Here is a 20,000-nt window from a genome sequence, read left to right on the forward strand (position 1 = left end):
TGAGCTGAACAAATGTTTACAATGAGCCTCCAAGTACTGGTCAGCGATCTTCGCAATCTTTGCTAGAGTTTCAGGTGCCCTTTCTCGAAGGTGAATTGCCAAATCCTTAGGGCAAGAGTCAATAAATTGTTCTTTCACGATCAAGTCCTTAAGACCATCAAAGCTTCGCGCAGTATTCGAAAGCTCTAGCCACCGTAACAGGTATCTGTCCAGTCGCACAATAAACTGCTCCGGACTTTCGTCAACTTCTGGTTTGGATGCTCTAAATTTTCGACGATAGCCGTCTTCGGTAAGGTCATATCTCTTCATTAACGCAATCTTTACCCTGTCATAATCCTTAGCTGCGTCCTCCGATAAACGTGAATACACTTCTAGTGCCCGTCCAGACAACACAGCACTGAGCTTCGATGCCCATCCATCTTTTTTCCACTTAGCTGTCTCGGCAAATCTCTCGAACCTCTGCAAATACGCGTCCAAATCGTCTTTACCATCAACAAACGAGGGAAGTTTAGGTGCTTTAGCCCGATCCTCTCTCACTTCAGGACGTCCGTCAGCACTCTCCACAGCCAAACGTGCAATTTCCAGCTCATGTTCTCTTTTTGCGGCTTCAATAGCCTCTTTCTGTTTCAACAGCTCGGCTTCCATCTCCAATTTTCTTAGTTCGCGTTCTTGTCGCCTAGCTTCTCTCTCTTCATCTTCTCTTCTTCTATTTTCTTCAAGTAATCGATGTTTCTCTTCCTTTTCTTCTTCAAACCGCCTCCTTTTTTCTTCTCTTTCTTCCTCCAATTGTCTTCGTTGTTCTTGTTTTTCTTCCTCTTCCCTCCTTCTTTCTTGTTCTAATTGTCTGCGTTTTTCTTCTTTTTCTTCCTCTTCCCTCACAAACTCGAGAAGCTTTTCTCCTTGCAATCCGAATTCTTTCCCCATCTGCAAAAGCTTTTCCATTTCCATAGCAGATTTCACAGCAAAAACACAATATACTCTCTTGCACAGTTCTTCTTACTTTTTCTGTAACTCCTTCTTGAATTGTCCTTTCCTGGTTTCTGTAGTCAGCAAACAAATGAATTCCTCTCCCGGACAGGCCCCCCCAATGTTACGAGTTCGTGTGTTTTGAGGAAAGGTAGTTTGCAAACTAATCTGAACGCAGGGTTGTCGGAACAACAACAAGAAGATTTATTCCAAAATGAACGTAGTTTCCACGAAGTAAAACTCTTAACAGCACGTACTTGACAAACTTACACGGCCTCCGCCAACTTGAATAAACACAGCTTCTGTCACACTTGACTTAACACGGCCAACGCCAACTCTCTTCGCTTGTGAAAAACTAGTTAGAAAAACACTCCGCTTGGACTCGTCTACTTATATACTCTGACAATAAACTTCTAGAACTTCCTAAATTAGTAATTAATCTAATTATAGAAAGGTTACAAAACACACCGATTTAGAAACGCTTACGCACGAACCTAAAAATAAACAAACTACGAACTCTCGAGAAGCTTCTAGAAAGTAACGCTTGTCACGCAATACTATTTTTCGTAACAGTCTATCGAAGATTTATCTATCGAATTTATAAATGTAGAATAACCATCTTAAAAGATGGTTATTCTACATTTATAAATTCGATAGATAAATCCAAATTTTAAACGTTTCACTCCCCACCAACGCATCACGTCAGCTTCTTTTGAAACTAACCCCTTCATTCTTCCTGATGATGAGGCTGGTAGGACGCCAACGCCCCTTTTATTGTGTCCTCTAAGTATGCTTATCAAGCTGAAATTTAATACATGGAGAGTTTCCTAATCAAACAAACATGCTTACGGTGTGAATATCCTCATGAGAGCCCGCGTAATTTTGCAGTTCTCTTAAACATAGTTTGAAAGAAGATTGTGTGACATCCTCCAACCAAATACTGGCCGCGTCCCTCTTCAATCCTGAATGGTGATGAACAGCAGTGATTAAAATTAAGGGTTTCTTTGAGAACTTTCCCTGAAACCAGAAAGAAAAAGTATTTTAAACACGAGAGAATATCGCAAATAGCTCAATCCGCAGTTCTAATAAATGAATTTCACGGGTAATAAAATCGAGATAGAAAACGGGTTATACAATACGACCTCGCAATCGACAAAATGACAAAAGCGGCAAAAGTTGTTTTTTAAACGTTCGCCGTGAAGCACGACAGAACGACAGAGTGTAACTTTATAGGTGGAGAAAACAAAGAGAAATTAACTTAAAAGGGGGAATGTCTTGCAATTCCCACTTTATTGGGACTTTACAGAGTCGAGACTCCAAAATTATGTCTTAGAGTCATTATCAAACACTAAACTTCATTATTCCCTCCTTCCAAATTTTGCTTTGAGTCCAAACTTACCGAAGGAAAATTCACTGTCTCACAAGTCGTCCCAGTCCACCACTGTGATATTCTTGTCTCTCCGCTTATTCCACCCGCCGGAGCTCCCTGATAACCCATCCAGTCAACTGTTATGTTAGCAGTGTATTTCCGCTCATTAAATCCTGACGCCATCACGCAGGCAGTAAATTGTTGATAATTTACATTTTCAACCCAAGATACTGCAGCATCGTGGACATAGGACATGTCACCAGTATCCACATGATTGACAGTGATTTGCACTTCAATGGGTTTGTCAGGGTAGAAAACGTAGGGCTGGAAAGGAATGACCTCACAATGGGAATACCCTACCCATGGAATGTGAGGCATGTGTCGACGACCTCTCTGGAGCGGAAATCCTTTAGGCACGAGAAAAAAGAAAACATTGGGTCTAGATTCTCACTTGCATTAGCTATGATGTTGGCCATGTTTTCTGGCACTGCATTAAATTTGACAAATCTCAGTTTTTCTTTTCTTCGTTCCATTTTACGTTCTAAAAAGTTTGAGCATTAATAAGTTAACCAGACTTCTGCAAGTTTTTCGAAGAGAGTTAATAACTCCCGAAGAGCTCTATAGAATTTGTACTCTGGACTGTCAGACTGTCTCAGAGACTTGTCAGGTAAGCAGTTAAAAAATTGGAAGATTCGTAACAATCACTTTTCGCTTGGTTTTCTTTCCAAAGGATCTCGAGAGAAATCCTGGCCTGAATTTCGATTAATTGTTTTTTTTATCTTTTAGCTTGATCTGCCTCTAGAAAATGCTATTTCTGACAGTTGTAGCCTGCGAAATTGGCAGAAATGGATATTTTGACGGCACGGACCAGAGGACTGGGTCCGGTTGTCTGGTGGGGATTATGGGTAATTTGTCGTACAAATAGTGATCCGTTAGGGATTTGAATCAGTCTAGGTTCAGCTTTCTTCGCCTACTTTTTTGTTAATTTTCCCCTTAGCCTCCATAGGGTAGTGGCACTTGCATAGGGTTTGGAGAATACGTTCCCTCATTCCCAAAGGGTTTTGGGTTTTCGTATCCGGCAGGTGCCCAGTGTAATTTTCCTTTAACAAGTTTTTAGGAGGTCAGTACCATTAAGTATGCTTACGTATTGTTATGCTAGAGCGGAGTTTGTATGCATATGGTAAGCAAAATAAACCGGCTTGTGGCGCTTGCTGTCCTACATGCCCATGTATCTACACAGTTGTGTTGTGATTGAGTTAGTCGTGCTGTGTCTGATTGGATAGTGGAGTCAAAATTGCAAGCATTTTAAACTTTTCTTTCTTCAAAGACAATTCTCTCATCGATAAGCTATCGAAGTTCTTTCACAAAACCTTACCAATAATTGACTCCCTTTTCCCTTTTCTGTGGATTCGTTCCCTAATTGTTTGCTAACTCAATTTTGAACAACATGATGTAATGAGACGATCACCCTCACAGCTGCCAGGATGCTGAATTGTAAAGTTTAGCTTCAGCAAGCACATTTCTTGTTCAAAAAGACACTTATTATCGTAAGTTGTGCCATTTGACGAACAAATCGGTTCTTGCGACGATGGACAACTCTCGATGCTCACACAGCCAGCACTGAATGGACCAAAAGCCTTGCACACGCAATGATGTTCACATGTCACATTTAGACAAGGGTGCCAGTCTGGAAACATGAATAAAATAGCATTTAGTTTCCAAGTAAGTTTTGGAGGTAAGATGACTGGAAATCGCGTACAATAAATAAATGACAATGGTAAATAAATAAAGACATAAATAATAAATTGCCCTTGCCACTACAGCGTGCGACGCGTCTCAAGAAAGGCAGACAGACAGCACATGACCAGTCGCCTTTGGCAACCCTTATACAGTACTTGTGTGATCTTGGAGCACAGTTAGAGCTTGGTGAAAACAGATGCATGTTGGTTTTTGGTAAGCGAGAAAAATTAGGGGACCAGGAAAAAACAACCTCTCAGAGCATGGTCGAGAATCAAGAAAACCCTCAGGACTTGAACCTGGGGCCCATTTCTAAAAGGTCCCGAAAACTTGCAGCGCTCTTTTCAACACGTGTAATAACATGATTGTATATATAAGTTTGGTGACTTACACCCCGTTTTTAAGCTACAGCGGAAACTTGAAACCTGCAAAAGGCCCTAAAAATAGCGGGCCTTCAGACAAACACGCGCTTAGCCAAATTGTGGAGAAGAGTGTTCCTACAACTACAATACCTTTGCTCCTCACACGATGACAATGCTTAACTCAACAGTTGTAGACTTAAAGCGCAAAAGCACTCTTCTACGTGTTAAGGAAAGCGACATATTCCGATCTGCTAGTTATCAAGAGCAGTTCATTTTATGCGTTTTATAAATGAAGCCTAACAGAAAACAATACGCGAGGGCTCACTGCCTATGAAATGATAAACGCAGGAAAAAAAGAGAGAAGGGATGTGTCAAAGCTGAGAACATTTTTGTCTACTAATTCTGTTTCCCTTTTTTTGTGGTGGCTCACTTCTTTCTCTTACCTCCAACAATCAGGTAATCGATTCCAATGAGATCCTTCATTTTGCCGTTGCTGTTATGACTTTTAACACATATCTCCGTCTCTGTTTTGTTGGTGTACTAAAGATTATGAAGCATTACGTGTGAAGAATAAAAACCAAACTTTCTATTTTCTTTGCTGTACGACATAAATTTTTATTCCAATAAGTTATTAATCTCAATGATTTCCTTTAGAAAACCTTCGTAGTCAAATCTGTACTTATTTCAGTTCCAAGGATGGCCTTGTAACAAAATATTGCCCAGCATAATTTGTCCTCGATCTTTTCACATAAATTGGGTATCTTTCATAACGGGCCAAGCTCTCAGTTCGATGTGAGCCAGTAATCAGTGTCTTTAAATCCAAAGTCATGACAAATCATGGGCAGGAGCTAGACTGTGATTAACGGGAGTATTTGAAGGGACTGCGAGCCCAATTTGATCGTTCAAATAGATGATAACAGGGGACCTAGGATTGTTTGATTGGGTAGACCGCAGTCGCGGGTACATCGGTTGGAAAGGGAGTGCCTGTTTTATTAGCTTTTAGCATACCCCTTCACTTATCTGACGCTGTATGCTTTGCAGGCTTGCTCACCTCAATCCAAGAGGTTACTGCCGCACATTCTGAAGATGAACTGGAACTCGACTTCTCATCACTGGGTCTGCGTTTTAGGGTTATTACTACCACAGGCGGGGCGAAAAATGGAGTCATAAAGTTGACTTTCTGTGAAAACAACCGCATTGTTTATTAAGGGGAGTTTTTCAAGAATGCAACCAGGAACCAAGGTTTCTAAAATGTGAGCTATCGCATGAACTGTATTAAATATAATCTGAGGACGAACGTTCTGTATAAACCTGGCAATTAACTGGCATGAGATATTCAGAGCAAACATGATGGTCTTTTGCTTTTGCTTTTGAAAGTAGCAACAAGGCACATTTTTCTTCAATAAACTTCCGAAATGTAGAGTATTCTGGAAATAACATCAAAAAACGTAAAAGTGAACCTGCTTTATTTGTTTATGGTAAAACGTGAAGCTTCAAGTTCGTGGGGTCCTCAGCATACGGAAGGAAATAGCATATAAGAAACATAACAGCTGTGACAAATACTAAATAAGCAAAAAATCAGTAGGCGATAGACAAAGCAGCCTCCTTGCACTCTTATTCGTTACCTTGCAGAAAGTGAAGTTATTTTGCTGAGATGGGGAGCTGCTATTTGGAAACGCCAAACTGCCGGTCAAGGAAACATTCACGATGCTTAAGTTTGTAAACGCCAACCAGTTCTAGACGCAAAAGATTCATAAAAATTGTTAGAGTCACTATCAACCCTTTTATCCTTGAAGTGGCCCCAATACGCGGAAAAAATCGTCTGGCATTACACAGACTAATACGTGTAAGTTACCCTCTTGGAAGGCAAAGGGTTAATAGGAACATAGTTTGTGAGTAGTCTTCGATGATGTTACCCGCCCTTTTACCTGACTCGGCCTCCATTGACAAATGAAATCGTCTAACCTTATAGGCCTAAGCCTGTAAAAGGCCCTTTTAGGAGGCAATCATTAATTAAAGCAAATATAGCGCAACAACTTTTCTTCAAACCTTTCCCAACAAGTTTGAAAAAATGACTTAAGCTCTGCTAAAAACTTTCCCGTGAGGAGTTCGCTGAGATCGTGAACGGGCTAAGTTTTTCCCATTTGTTTGTTAATATTCTCCCCAAGTTTTCGTTCACATAACTACGCTTTTCGTAACCACTTGATGTCCAAAATAAAATGGTCACATTGTTACACCTCATTAACATGCGATCAGGCTGCCAAAATAAATACCTTTTTTCACTGCCTTTTTGTGGTGTTTTGTGACAGCTCAATGAGGCCTTTAATAAACAATAATTCGTAGATCAGGCAGCCAAACCTACTGGTGCATTTCTTAGGGACTTTAAAAGATGAGCAATCGGTTGCTCTGTGTGAATTTGAAGAATCTTTTAGCGCAAGAAAATGCTACACAATTCACCATAAGAAGTAAAAGGCCAAATGGGCAGTTCATACGAATGACCATTTGTTTTGAGGAATAAAACTGAGCATGACGACGGAATTCATCTCAAGTAGCTCACAAATCCAGTTGAACATTGCCGGAAGTCGATGATGAGGACGGTGTATCGTGTTTGCCACATATTTCGTAGCTACAAAAATGTCAATGCCAAGACTTTCAGTCAGGATTTATCTCTAGCACCGTGGTATGTTAGAGAATATTCGGTGATGCAGAATGGTCAGTTATATTTTTGGAACACATTAATGACAAAAGCTATTGATCAACACGCGCCAATTAAATCAATGCGAGTGAGAGACCATGATGTCCCGAAAATGACAACAAAATGGAAGAATGCCATACGAACGAAACGAAAGGCTGAGGCAATTTATCGGTAAAAACAAAACTTCGGAGAACTACGAGTATGAACGGAAATGCAGAAATGAAGCTACGAAGCAAAGAAGATTAGCAATTGTGTAGTATTGGAGGACTAAAAAGAAACCTTAGGGATTTCTTCAGAACTTTCGAGCCACTACTCAGTGAAAAAATAATTAGGATGGATCTTATTATTGTATCAAACAACAATGGAGATCCTAGATAATGGATCATAGTAAAGTTTCGGAGATATTCGCTGAGATATTTTGGGGCCCAGACTCTGGGGCAAGCTATCGAGTAAAGACAGATTGCTAGATTGGCTGCCAATCTCTAGCATTTTAAGACAAGGATACGTAGACGTGATCGAAGTGACCCCATAGACAGATGCAGTGGTTGCTATTCATGTAATTCATGATTTTATTAATTTTAATTGTAGCCATTTGTATTCTTCTAATGGTATAAATTATTTGTATTTTGTATTCTATTTCTCGAAAAAACATGCCAGACAATTTATACATAACCAATAAATCGCGAGAAAAGATTCTTTTTTCATCTTCACCAGCCCCAAATTATATCAGGTAAACTGAAAAAGTACTATTTTGTTATCTTAACAGAATATTTGTTTGTTTGTTTGTTTTTTTGGTGTAAAAGACTACTAATTGATTATAATGTATTACTGGATTAACTTCTGGTCAAACGTTACCATCTTAACATAAAAACCTCTCTGGTGACTTCTTAACAATTTAAAACAGAATCCGCATACCAAGATTCAGCCCCGTAACTCTAGCCGTTCGAGCTGGGCATACCTATGGCAAAACGGAGCGGATCTTTTCTAAGGTAAGTGGTGAGGTCCGCTACGCACCTAACCAGTTCGCCTAAATCCTCAGGTAGGCTGAGATGGACTGTGGGTGACATCAGAGACTAGATTACCCTCAAAGGCCGGAAAGACCAGGTTTGAGCAATTTTTCGACCCTTCAGCAACTTTTAGGTAGTCTTAGTGATTTTTTCGAGCCACAAATGAATTTTCACATTTTCAGAGGATATACAGTACAACCTTAGCCGATAATAAAAAGCCTTCTGACAAATTAAAGGCGCTTGGCTTTGTTTTTGACTCTGTATTCTGTGCGTATACAACCTTTCACAATTTCCAGCGCCGTGGTCGCTTAGCTCTGGATCCGCCATTTTGTTTCCCTCGATCGTTTAGCTTAACATTCATGATGACACTGGAAGAGAGACAGCTAGTTCTAGTTCTGAAAACGAAGAATTTCAATTGCAGTAGAGCGAATGCTGGAGCAAGTTTTAGCGTTCCAACAACGGCTCGTTAGCGAAATATTCACACCAATTAAGGCAGTGATATTTACTTTCTTTTGAAATTCAGGTTTAAAAAGATATATTAGGAACTTAACAGCAAGTTGCTTAAAGTGCCCCTGTGACCAAAAATCAATTCATATTTTTCTTCGGATTTCAAAACTATGTTAACAAAACAACAAGTGACCCAAGTTTTAAGCCTTGATTTCAAAAAGACACCTCTTTATTTCAACTGGAATTTTCCTATTTAATGGTTTGCCATTACGAACATTATGTTCTTGAGAGAGCTGGATCGAGGAGAAAATGACGTCAAAGGCTCACTAGTTTAAGAATGCAATACGTGTATACGCCGCAGAATTAATATGCAGCACAGGAGTTTTGGGCTTTCAGACTTTTAAACTCACGCTTTGCAAATATTATAAGCTGCGTTTACACGCTGAAATTTTAAGCTAGTGAGCCTCTGACGTCACGTTTCCCTGGATCCAACCGTCTGAGGTCCAATCGGTCAGTTTTGAACGTGAGTAATGGCGGACCGTGAAATCCAAAACTTACACTCAAAGTAAACGGCCTTTGGATAAAAATCAAAGCTCAAAATTTTGTCAGTCAGGTGTTAAGCAAACACACTTTCAAAATCTGAAGGAAAAAAGGAAGTGGTTTTTTTGATCACAGGGGCACTTTAAAGCTTTTATATGAATAAAGTGGAGTATGCTGATAAGCAACTCCTTGAATTTTTATATTACTGGGCCATACTGCCTCCTAAATTGCATTGAAAACAAATTCAAATTCTTTGAAAACAGCGATGCAAATTAATTTGCAATAGCTGAATGATGATCTTTACTTGTTAGCGGCTTAAAGTGTTCAGCTTTTCTGTCATGTAATCTTCGTTTGTTAGGGTTAGTCTCCGCTGTTTATATTTCATTCTTAATTAAGCTACGATGGCCGAAAGACAAGAGTTTGTAGAACGTCCTTTCCTTTTAACACAAATGCCACAGCATCACGTTGCTCGACCTTTAAGGTTACACTAAAATTGCAATATTCTCACGGGCTCTTCTAACCACTGCAACTTTGTGCTGAGCCGTTTTCGCTTTTCCTTATACCGGAAGTTGATCAATGATGCCGTCACCAAGCAGTTCCATTTAAGCCAATCAGTATTTTGCATCTAAGATTTGGACGTGGCAGGACTCGTGCAGGTTCCCTTTCTCTCCCCTCCCATCTCAGTTCTCGCTTTCACGCTCGCCCCGCAAAGAAAGAGCCTGCTGGCAGGCCAACGTTACCCCTGGCTAGCCTTGTGGGAACAACTTTACTAGCGATGGTCCTGGGGCATACCAAAACCCAGTTCACCCAAAGCTTCAGTTGGCTGGGGTAGACTTCGGTTGACATCGGTCTGAGTTGCTCGGAAGGTTGTAAATGAACAATTTTTGCATGCAAGGGCCAACCGGACAAAGCCGAAAGGTGCCGGATCCTGGTGATCTAACAGCCTGTATGGCTGAGGCTAGTATCTTTTTCCAGTATTTCGTTTGGCATGCCTGCATGATTTTTTCAGGGAGTAAGTTGTTTATACCTTTGGTTCAAGTGTTTGACCCAAGTCAATAAGATACGCTTCTTGAGCCTTGCGTATGGCGTCACGGGATATGTGTATAAGTTCTAGTGGGATGGGTCCTATGTCGTTATGTGCATGCTGGTTGGAAAGAAAATGTTCGGAGATTGCAGCAGGTCTGGAAGAAGGGGTATCTACTGCAGTCTCAGAACATTTCACCCAAAAATTAAGGTAGACTTCGGAAACAACGGGGACTGAGTTTCGTCGCCCGCGACGAGTTACCCCGGAGACCCACCGATGATGATGTATATTGATGCAGATGACAATTGACATTAGCAATTTGGTTCAATTTGATATACGAGTCTTAATAACGTGTTTTCATTCGTATCTAATTTTGGCTTCTCAAGTATGATACACGAAACAACTGCACGCCGTGAAACTGGAGAAAAAAAGACGTTGAAACGCGTTGCGATCCTGATTGAGCTCCTGAGGCAAGTCGGTTTTAATGAACGTGTAATATGTTTTTCCCACTTGTCTCCATGGTTGAATGTAATTCAACTTCAAGGCTCTGCCTGGTATTGGTCACTGCTTGTGTTTGGAACTAAAGTGTGAAAATGATGAGATGTAACTTTGTGTTTCTTACAATTGGGCGACGTTGCATTGCATCAATCAAGTAAAAACTTACAATTCTGATGTTTTCATGAAGGCCAGCAAAAATCTTTGTTTCCCGAACACAAAGTGCAAAATTGTCAACGGTAAAATCTTCTATCCAAAAAACCAGGGCATCCTGTGGTCTCTCTAAAGTCTGGTGACTAGGTGTCACAATAATATTTGGTGGAATCAAGAAAGGCTGAAAAACGAAAAACTTCATCAGTCAATGATCCTATAGAGAACTTGAAGACATCCAAGAGACGCCCTTACATAACCAAATCACCACGTGATCTCCTATCAACGTATTTGCTATTTTCTTGGCAGGGACCCATTTTCACTGATCATGTGACGGTCCTCTAACTATTTGAAGTTTCAATCTGTATAATTTTTGAAGTGTCTTAAGGGAATAGAAATGAAAACTTTGGCCATATCTGTAGCTTGCTTTGCAAATAACATTTTAAAAACTTGATTGTAAATACAGTATTTGCCTCTCTTTGTGCGCGCTATGGTATATAATTTTCCATCGAAAAAGAAAATCCCCTCAGGTATACACGTGATAGCTCTGCAGCATGTTTGGATCATTATTTTATCACAAAGATAAGCAAACCTCTTCGGGCGAGACTTACCTGAGGAAAGACGATCCTTTCGCACTTGGTTTCAGTGGTCCAGGGGTTCAGCGCAACACTTCCTATTTGAGCTCCAGATGGAGCAGATTGGACAGCAATCCAGTTAACTTCTGCGCTCCCATTGGAACCTTGATCGTATTCAGAAATACAAGTCTTGAATTGATGCCTGTCTTCTGACTCCACCCAAATGGCAGCGCCGTTACCAAGCCCTGAATTTCTCACGGAATGGCCAAAGGAGGCAAACACTTTTACTTCCTGTCTTCCGTAGAAAGGTTGCGCGAAAGAAATTGCCTTGCAAGCAAATAGTCCTGGACTTGATGCCGTTATATTTACTTTTCCTGTCTTGAAACTAGAAGCTATTAATAAGAAATATAATATGTTTTGTTTGAGTCTGAATTCATGGCAAGTCTTGAGAAGTATGTTTTCAGGATTGTGTCTTTTTATTCACAGTCCTATCACAACGCTTCTCCCGACTAAAAAAACAAAGAATATCGCTCGAATCCCTAGACAGGGCAATTTCCCAGATGCCCTAAAAGCGGTGAAAATGCTGCATAAAATCGACGAAATAGAGTTTTCAACAAACCATTCGATCGGTACTTCCTTAGGGCTGGGCATGTGCCCACCTCCAGTTCTTGGTTGCTGCATTAACTCATCTAGAGCATGAAATAATGGCGAAAACGTCTGGCGCAAGGTTCCCCAGACAGGGCAATTTCGCAGATGCATTGAAAGGAGTCAAACTGTTGCTTAAAGCTGGCTTTCAATTGCGTTTTTAACAATTTTCATTCGGTATTTTCTGATTGCTGGGCGTGCGCCCCACCCCCCAGTTCTTCGTTGCTGCATCAATTCTGAAAGACAGGCTACCTGGAGCATGAAAAGCTGGCCAACAAATTCTGGCACAAGTTTTCATAAACAGGGCATTTTCGCAGGTGCACTGAAAGCGGTAAGAATGCTGCTTAAAACTGTTTTTAAATAGCGTTTGCAACATTATTCTTCCGGTACTTCCTTATGCCAAGGCTAGTGCCCCTCCCCAAAATCTTCGTTTCTGCATCAATTGACGAAGAGAGGTTTAATTGGAGCATAAAATAATGGAAAATCAATGGTGCGAAGGAGAGTTAATTCAAAATACCTTTGCAGTCTTGATTCAGCAACACAACTGAAAAGAAGACAAAGCACAATTGCACCCTGCGATAGCCTCCAGCGGACATTTTGGTCAGACTGGAGGAATGCCTTCACACAATGATTGCTATATACATGAACACAGCTCTTAATAAGCTGATTGGCAAAGTGATGATTTATATAATTATCTCTTTGGCAATGCATTCTAACTGGAATTAGGAGTTTTTCCAACTAAGTGTCTTTATTCAGGGGTCATGGTTTATTTTTTTTAGTCCTGTTTGGACAGCCCCCTATAGTCTTAAGTGATATGGATTATTTTCCTTCAGACTGGGGTGTGTGCTCTACAAAATAGCGGTCACTGCTACTCGAGTATCTGCAAAAGTAGCAAAATAACAGTGGGCAGATTTGACTATGACGAGCAAGTTTGAGAGTGATGTTTGCTAAATTAACCACTGAATATTAACGCTAATAGCAAGATTGTTTAAATGATTTTAATCTCCCAAGAAAACAGTGATAGAATTTGTCTAAATCCCGTTTTGGAGAGTGTATCCCCGTTACAGTAAAGTAAAGTAAGTAAAGTAAATTCATTTAACGTCGGTAGCTCCTTCAGTTACGAAACTGGTATCAATGTAAGCTGACGGTGCGCCTTTTATCCTCCTCCCTCTGTCAGTGCTCCGTTTCACGGATATTTAAAGCTATAGCTACACGGATCAGAGGGAAGCCGAAACAGACGTTGAAGCCACTGAGGATCGAACTGGGGACCCCGCGCACTAGCCAACTGAGCTACGCCTGCAAATGTTGGTTTTTGAGGAGAGGGGAAACCCGGAGAACCCGGGGAAAAACCTCTCAGAGCAAAGTAGAGAACAAAACAAACTCAACCCACATATGGCGTAGAATCCGGGAATCGATCCCGGGCCACATTTGTGGAAGGCGAGTGCTCTCACCACTGTCGCCCTCTTCTTCGATTCAACAAGTTGCTTTCTCGTTGTGCTATAATAGGACAAAGCTTGCGTGACCGTTTTATTATTGTATCAGATTATATGATGCAGTAGGTAAGTAGAGTGTGGCAACCCATTCACTTGAAACACGAAACAATAAGATATTAACGTATTTTTTTGCTTTAAGGTCTATGTTACTATCAAAAGTTTCAAAATAAACCATCTTAACAGTCTTTTGTTTTCTCTGTTTTATTTTAGCTGTAACGTTGATGAAACCACGAACATACGCCAAATTTCCATTTGACCCACTTAGAAACAGATGTTTTTACGTGTGGTGGTCTTTTCTGCGTGTTGATGTTTGGAATCAAGAATCACGTCCAATTAAGGACAGCAGAAATAGTGTCACTGGAAATAAGCTTTATTGGCTTACTTTGCTAAGATAAAAATCGTTTTTAAGTAGAGACTTATTAATTGCCAAATAAACTTTGGGGAGTGGGGTGTGGAGTGTTACTCTACCAATGGGGGTCAGTTTTAGCGTTGTTTTTGCCACCAGTTAAGGTAACCTTAAGATTCATAGTCCCAGAAGTTTCTTCCCAAAGAATGGAAGAACATCACGTTGTATGCAAGGTAATTGCAACATTTTTGATTGAATTCAGTGGTACCAAATGCGCTCTGAATGTGACCATAACTATGATAAACACTGATGTTTTGTCTTGAACTTGTCTAATGAAGAATGGCAGACACAACTTAACAACTTTAATCACTTACATGGGTCAAGCCAGGAAGTTGTTACCCTATTTTGGTCGAGTTTAAACTTCGGAGCCAGTGGCAACAAATGGTTCCATAGTCGTTTTCAAATATCATAAATAGTTTAGAAATGGTACGGCCTCAATACAGGTGCCTTGGTGATGTCTTAGGAAATGGAGGAATAAGGTTTTGCACTTGCGGTGTGCCCCTTGGTAAGCCGATTTAGTGGAATAATATATAAAAACTATATTTTTTCAATAAATATTCGCATAATCAAAACAGGAAAGAATCACCATAGCATGACATTCTCGGAAAAACAGGATGTCTGTGATACAATACTCAGAAACAAAGAATGGGTGTTCCCAGGTTATTGGTCATAGTACTGTCTTGTGATTTTTTCAACCAATGAAATGATTACACAAATTTTCTACAGCTTGTATACAATTCTGTGTAACTTTCAAACATTGTGTAAAAATCTGTGAAATAAATTGTGTTTGCGACAACTACAAAACATAATCATGAACCGGCGCAGTTGTGCCGTGAATGTCGATGCAATCTTCGCTGGTTGATTTGACTACTCTTTTGTCGTGGGCCAATTTGAGTACTTTTTCACAATATTCCTGATATTCGTTAACTATTTCTTGGTTCTTTCGAGTGATCTTGCTTTCATTTGCGATTGTTATATCTCTTATTTGTTTCTTTACGATTTTACTCAAACTATCGTGATTCAAATGATTATCATTTTCATGGTTTAATGTGATTTTTGTTGATTATTACCATATTTAAAACTATAAGATTTTGGTCCTGTTGAAATGAATTGAGTGAATGCTTCACCTGATAATTCAAGTTCGTCAGTTAATTCTCCTAACTTATCAGCTGTTTTGATATGTCTCGTGCCATCAGCGATGTATATTATTGAATCAGTATCGAGGTGTAATACCTTCTCTTGTCAGTAGTCAAGTTTATCGTAAAGCATTAATCTTTCGTGACTTGTTGAAAAGGTTGGTGTTATTTGAATTTTCAATAAAATGATCTTTTAAAGTGTAGCTAGGTCATTTGAACCATATCATCATTGATAAATTGAATATTTCAATTCGAAATGGTATCATCCAGCAATATTGTTATAAAAATCGCAAAGTTCTGAAACATCTTTTGTTTGATTCATATCGGGAGGATATCGTTCACGTCAACTATTGTCATCATTAATAGGGAGTTTTTGAAACGACGACAGCTACGGCAACGACAACGTCAAAAATTAGTTAAAAGGGGAAAAAATGCGTCGTGCTGCACGTGCGGCACGCATTACTTTTTTGTACATTTCTCTCCAGTACTAGTCAAAACAACAACGTAAAATGACCAATATTTCGGGTTTTGACGACAACGTGGACAAACAATAGTGCAGCTTTCCTTCTCTCCCTCTTCGCTTCAAATCCGCACGTACCAATCTGGTTACAGCATACTTCGCCCATATTATACAACATATACAAGGTGGAAACGTCGTGAAACACCTAGGATAGTTCAAATTAATACTTTGAACTGACGTTTTCGTCGCCGTAGCCGTCGTGGTTTCTTAAACTCCCTAATGTCCAACCAAGGCCTCATTGGCTGTCGAAACAAAGAATCTTTTGTTCGTATGGTTAGCATAATTGAATAACAAAGACAATGTTTGTAAACAGATATCTTCCCTATTTGATCGTTGCCCAAATTTTTGAATAAATCATCAATGCCAGATTTCATATACCGTAAGAATTTTGTAATCTTTATCTATGGCTTTGTTTACTTCATCTGTCGTCCATGTTCCTATGAAAGTAGGTCAAAGTAAGTTCCATATCATTGTGTATATATTTATTTTGGTTTTTTGTTTTAGCACATGTTTTGCATTACGTGAATATCAATTTTTTGTAATTATCAACTTTTATTGTTTGAGGTAAAACAGAATGATATAAATTTTTCGGAACTAAAATTTTACAATTGTTTAATCCATAGTATGTTTTATCGTACTTTTCAGGGTTAAATATTTTTGTCGGATGATCTATAGGGTAAACAAAAAAAAAACACATACTTAATTGAGCGCTCCCCATAGGGGCTTTTGTTTTTGTTTTTGGCCTTGATAATTATCACTATCATGCTCAACCTCATCCAATAATTGTTAATTAGCATCGGCCAGTCTTTTAACGTGTTTCACAAAGACAGACTTGCACCAGGCGGCGGTGTGTTGGCTTATGTTCACAGCTCTATTCTAACTACGGCCTAGTGAATATCGAAGCCAGTGACAAAGAGGTTTTGTGGTTGCTTCACATGCCACCTCGGATCTCGAGACTTCTCGGTTGCATAATTACGGCTGCTCTATATTTTCCGCCAGGGAAATCGTGAAGCGAGGAGAGAGAATAGAGGCTAATCTGCTAACTCAATGTTGTACCCAATTCAAATCTCCCGGGACTAAGATTCTTTGTTTTCTGTATTTGCATGATAATGTAGCATTCATATTTAAATGATATGGAAATACCTGAAACAAAACGTTTTATTCCCAAAGGGTTTGAATTGGGTACAACATTGAGTTAGCCGATTAGGTCTATTGATCGATTACATCACTGTGCGTTTAGAAAACTTGCTGATAGAGAGACCTTCGGCGGGTATTATAATTACCGGGGACTTTAATCATCTTAATACACAGGTTCAGAATATTCTGGATCAATTTCTTTCGAATATGGGTAAGCTATATTACTACCAACGCTTGGTCGATCTGATCATCAGTGCATTCTATTCTCCCTGTTAAACCAGCAACGGCATGGGATAGCAACATTAAAATCTGTAATGAGGTTTAAACCTGATAACCTACGTTCTATGGGGCTTAAACTTAATTGGAAAGCTGGAGTGCTGTTTATGAAGCGTGTGATGTTGATGATAATGTTGAGGCATTCAACAGCATAATAATTCAATCTCTTGACACCTATACTCCACTGAGGCACGCAGCATATTAAAGATCAGACAAGGAGAAATATCAACAAAAGCGAGAAATGGTAGCTGCTCTCATATCTAGTGCCAACTATGAAAGGAAGGCCAGCGATCTCCGTTATACGAATCCGAGCAAGTGGTTTAAATATATCTATTCGCCCTGTGGTGCCCAACAGTTATCAAAAACCCTAACTGCGCCAAATAAGGCTGAATAGGCCTTTTGCAACAAACGATCACATGATACAAAATCCGCCATGCTGGAGGGCTAGCTCATTATTATTCCCGCACTGGGAAATTAAAACAAAGAGACCTGAACCCGTCAAGCTTGACTTGCGTTTGTTTTAATGTCCCAGTGCGAGAATAATAACGAGCTTGCCCTCCAGCAAGGCGGATTTTGTACCATGTGATCGTTTGTTGCAAAAGGCCTGTAACAGAAGACGGCTGATCTTCTGCTTGACGCTTTTGTTGCTCCTTGGAGGGCCTGTGCCAGTATAATACAGTCCAAGTATCCTACCAGTTACAAGCATGCTCTAGTCAGCTCGGTACCCAAGGTCGATAATTCGACCGATATAAACATTGATTTTAGGCAGATTTCAGTTTTGCCACAAGTCGCCAAGGTGCTGGAGAGGGTCCAACTTAACCTTAACCTAAAGGATCTAAATCTTAATGCGTCTCAACACGCATTTAAGCACAGATCTACTATGACTGCGCTTGCCAGCATCACACAAGACTGGTATAACGCCATAGATTCTGGTAGCCCATATAATGGCGTGCATGTAGTCTTTGTAGATTTCCGAAAAGCTTTCAATCTAGTTGACCATGGTGTTCTGTTGACTAAACTCGCTAGCATGGGCATTAACAAGAGCTTTTGGAAATGGACACAAAACTACTTATCAGACAGAACACAGCAGGTTAAGCTCCTGGGAGTCCTCTCCAGACATGGCAAAATGATTGCTGGAGTGCCTCAAGGTGGTGTCATTTCTCCTACTCTTTTTAATGTGCATATTAATGATATTGAGGAGTGCAACACCTGCAAGTACGCTGATGACTGCACCCTGTATTAATTAGTCTCTACGGACTCTGTTAGTCAAATGCAGGGTACTGTGACTCACTTGGAAATTTGGGCTGTACAGAATAAAATGGAGCTGAATTCTAAGAAGACAAAAGATATGTGGATCACCTTCATGAAGTTTTGTCCAACTCCGCGTCCTATTAGTATCGGGCCTACTGAACTGGAGAGGGTTTCAGAGTTTAAACTACTGGGTGTATATGTACAGAACCATCTCAAGTGGAATACACATGTCTCAAGTATTGTCAGCAAAGCGCGTAAACGGATCCACTATCTTAGGGTCTGCAGAACAGCCCATCTCCCCAGGGGTATTGGTCTAACAACTTACGTCACTAAGATTAGACCTCTCTTATAATATGCCTCGCCTATCTGGGGAGGGTTGCCCATTTACCTCGAAGAAGATCTACAGAGAGTGCAGAATAGATGTCTAAATGTCATAGGACTCCCCAAGGATACTGTTGAGTCACTTGTAACAAGGCGTCAGAATTTGACGAGGAAAGAATTTAAGCGTATCCTAGAATCTGAAGCGCATCCTTGTAAACGTTTTCTAGATAAGGCTGTATCACGCACTGTTTCGCACAAATAGAGGTGCTAAACGTAATTTAACCTAACTTAACTTAATTTGTTATGTATATATGTAAATATATATTGGCAGTGTATTGACCTTTTACTCTTTAAGTTTATATCCCTCCGATGCTTGACCTGAATAACTGCGTAGCCACCAGTGTGGACCACAGCTATCATGATATGCAAAACTGGATTGAAACCAGCGAAAAATGCAGAAAGAAAACATTTTTCAAACCGTTTCCTAGCTGAACATAAAAGCGTTGACTGTTAAGAGCTATAGCTGGCGAAATATGGCCATGTAGCCGCGTCGAGCCACAGAAAGCGCGCAACAAATCAACCCGCTTTAGGTGAGTTTACCTGGGTTGAGCCAGCGATCCAATCGAAAACCAGCACCTGGTCAGCGGTCAACTTGGAAAAAGCCAACCTCGATGAGCAATGGTCATATGACACTAGTCTGCGGATACCTTGATTTGACAGGTGTCAATTGACCTTATCATGGATGTTTAATATCAAAGATGTATGCTGTAAACTAGCGTGATACTGGTCACATTGGCATACATGGATGGCTGGACGAACGTACGGACGTACGGACGGTCGATGACGTCATGGCTTTAAAACCAAAATTTCTCGCATCGATGGGTTACCATATTTTCTTAACTATGGTGCTCCGCTAGTATGGCCGTGTAGCCGCGTCGAGCCACAGAAAGCGCGCCAAAAGCAGCTGACTTTGACGAGCTCTAACTTGGGCCCGCGATATAAGGTAAAGTCTCTGTTACGAGCCTAGGAAGGCCCATCGGGCCGGCGCTTATCTCCGGTTTCCGTAGCATGAAGCGACTAGGAGTATTTATACTCCCCCCTGGATGGGATGCTAGTCCATCGCAGGGTTACCCCCAGCATTACGATATGGTAAAGTGATACTGGTCACATTGGCATACATGGAGCGGTGGACGATCGTATGGTCGTAAGGTGACCAAAACCATGGTGCTCCGTTTGGCGTGCGGAGCTCCGCTATTATGTTAATATCTATATATTCAGGTCGTTGCCGTATTCGTTTATTTCAACATTTGCATTTTCATGTAATTTTAATGTTGATCCTTCTGTAATTTTCTCGATTTTTTGAAACCATCTTGAAGATGTGTTTTAAACTAGTTTTCAGGTTTTAAATTAGCAAATGCTGTAACGATAGATCTTGCTGAGAAAATAGT

At 40.3% G+C, this 20,000-nt stretch overlaps 1 protein-coding gene across 1 annotated transcript in view; it reads right to left on the reverse strand.

Annotated features, from left to right (window-relative positions):
- LOC138000857 (uncharacterized) overlaps nt 1–12,639 on the reverse strand; it is a 30,145-nt gene extending 17,506 nt beyond the window's left edge. The window contains exons 1-9 of the mRNA XM_068847529.1: nt 12,530–12,639; nt 11,404–11,759; nt 10,812–10,976; nt 6,060–6,170; nt 5,486–5,614; nt 4,878–4,974; nt 3,804–4,022; nt 2,366–2,742; nt 1,816–1,983 (exon numbers count right to left, since the gene is read on the reverse strand). Coding sequence (XP_068703630.1) covers nt 1,816–1,983; nt 2,366–2,742; nt 3,804–4,022; nt 4,878–4,974; nt 5,486–5,614; nt 6,060–6,170; nt 10,812–10,976; nt 11,404–11,759; nt 12,530–12,608 — 1,701 coding nt within the window. The 5' untranslated portion in view covers nt 12,609–12,639. The remainder of the gene's footprint in view (nt 1–1,815; nt 1,984–2,365; nt 2,743–3,803; nt 4,023–4,877; nt 4,975–5,485; nt 5,615–6,059; nt 6,171–10,811; nt 10,977–11,403; nt 11,760–12,529) is intronic.
- Between the last annotated feature and the right edge of the window lie 7,361 nt (nt 12,640–20,000).

This window comes from Montipora foliosa, chromosome 4 (assembly GCF_036669935.1).
Source record: "Montipora foliosa isolate CH-2021 chromosome 4, ASM3666993v2, whole genome shotgun sequence".
Taxonomy (NCBI): Eukaryota; Metazoa; Cnidaria; class Anthozoa; order Scleractinia; family Acroporidae; genus Montipora; species Montipora foliosa.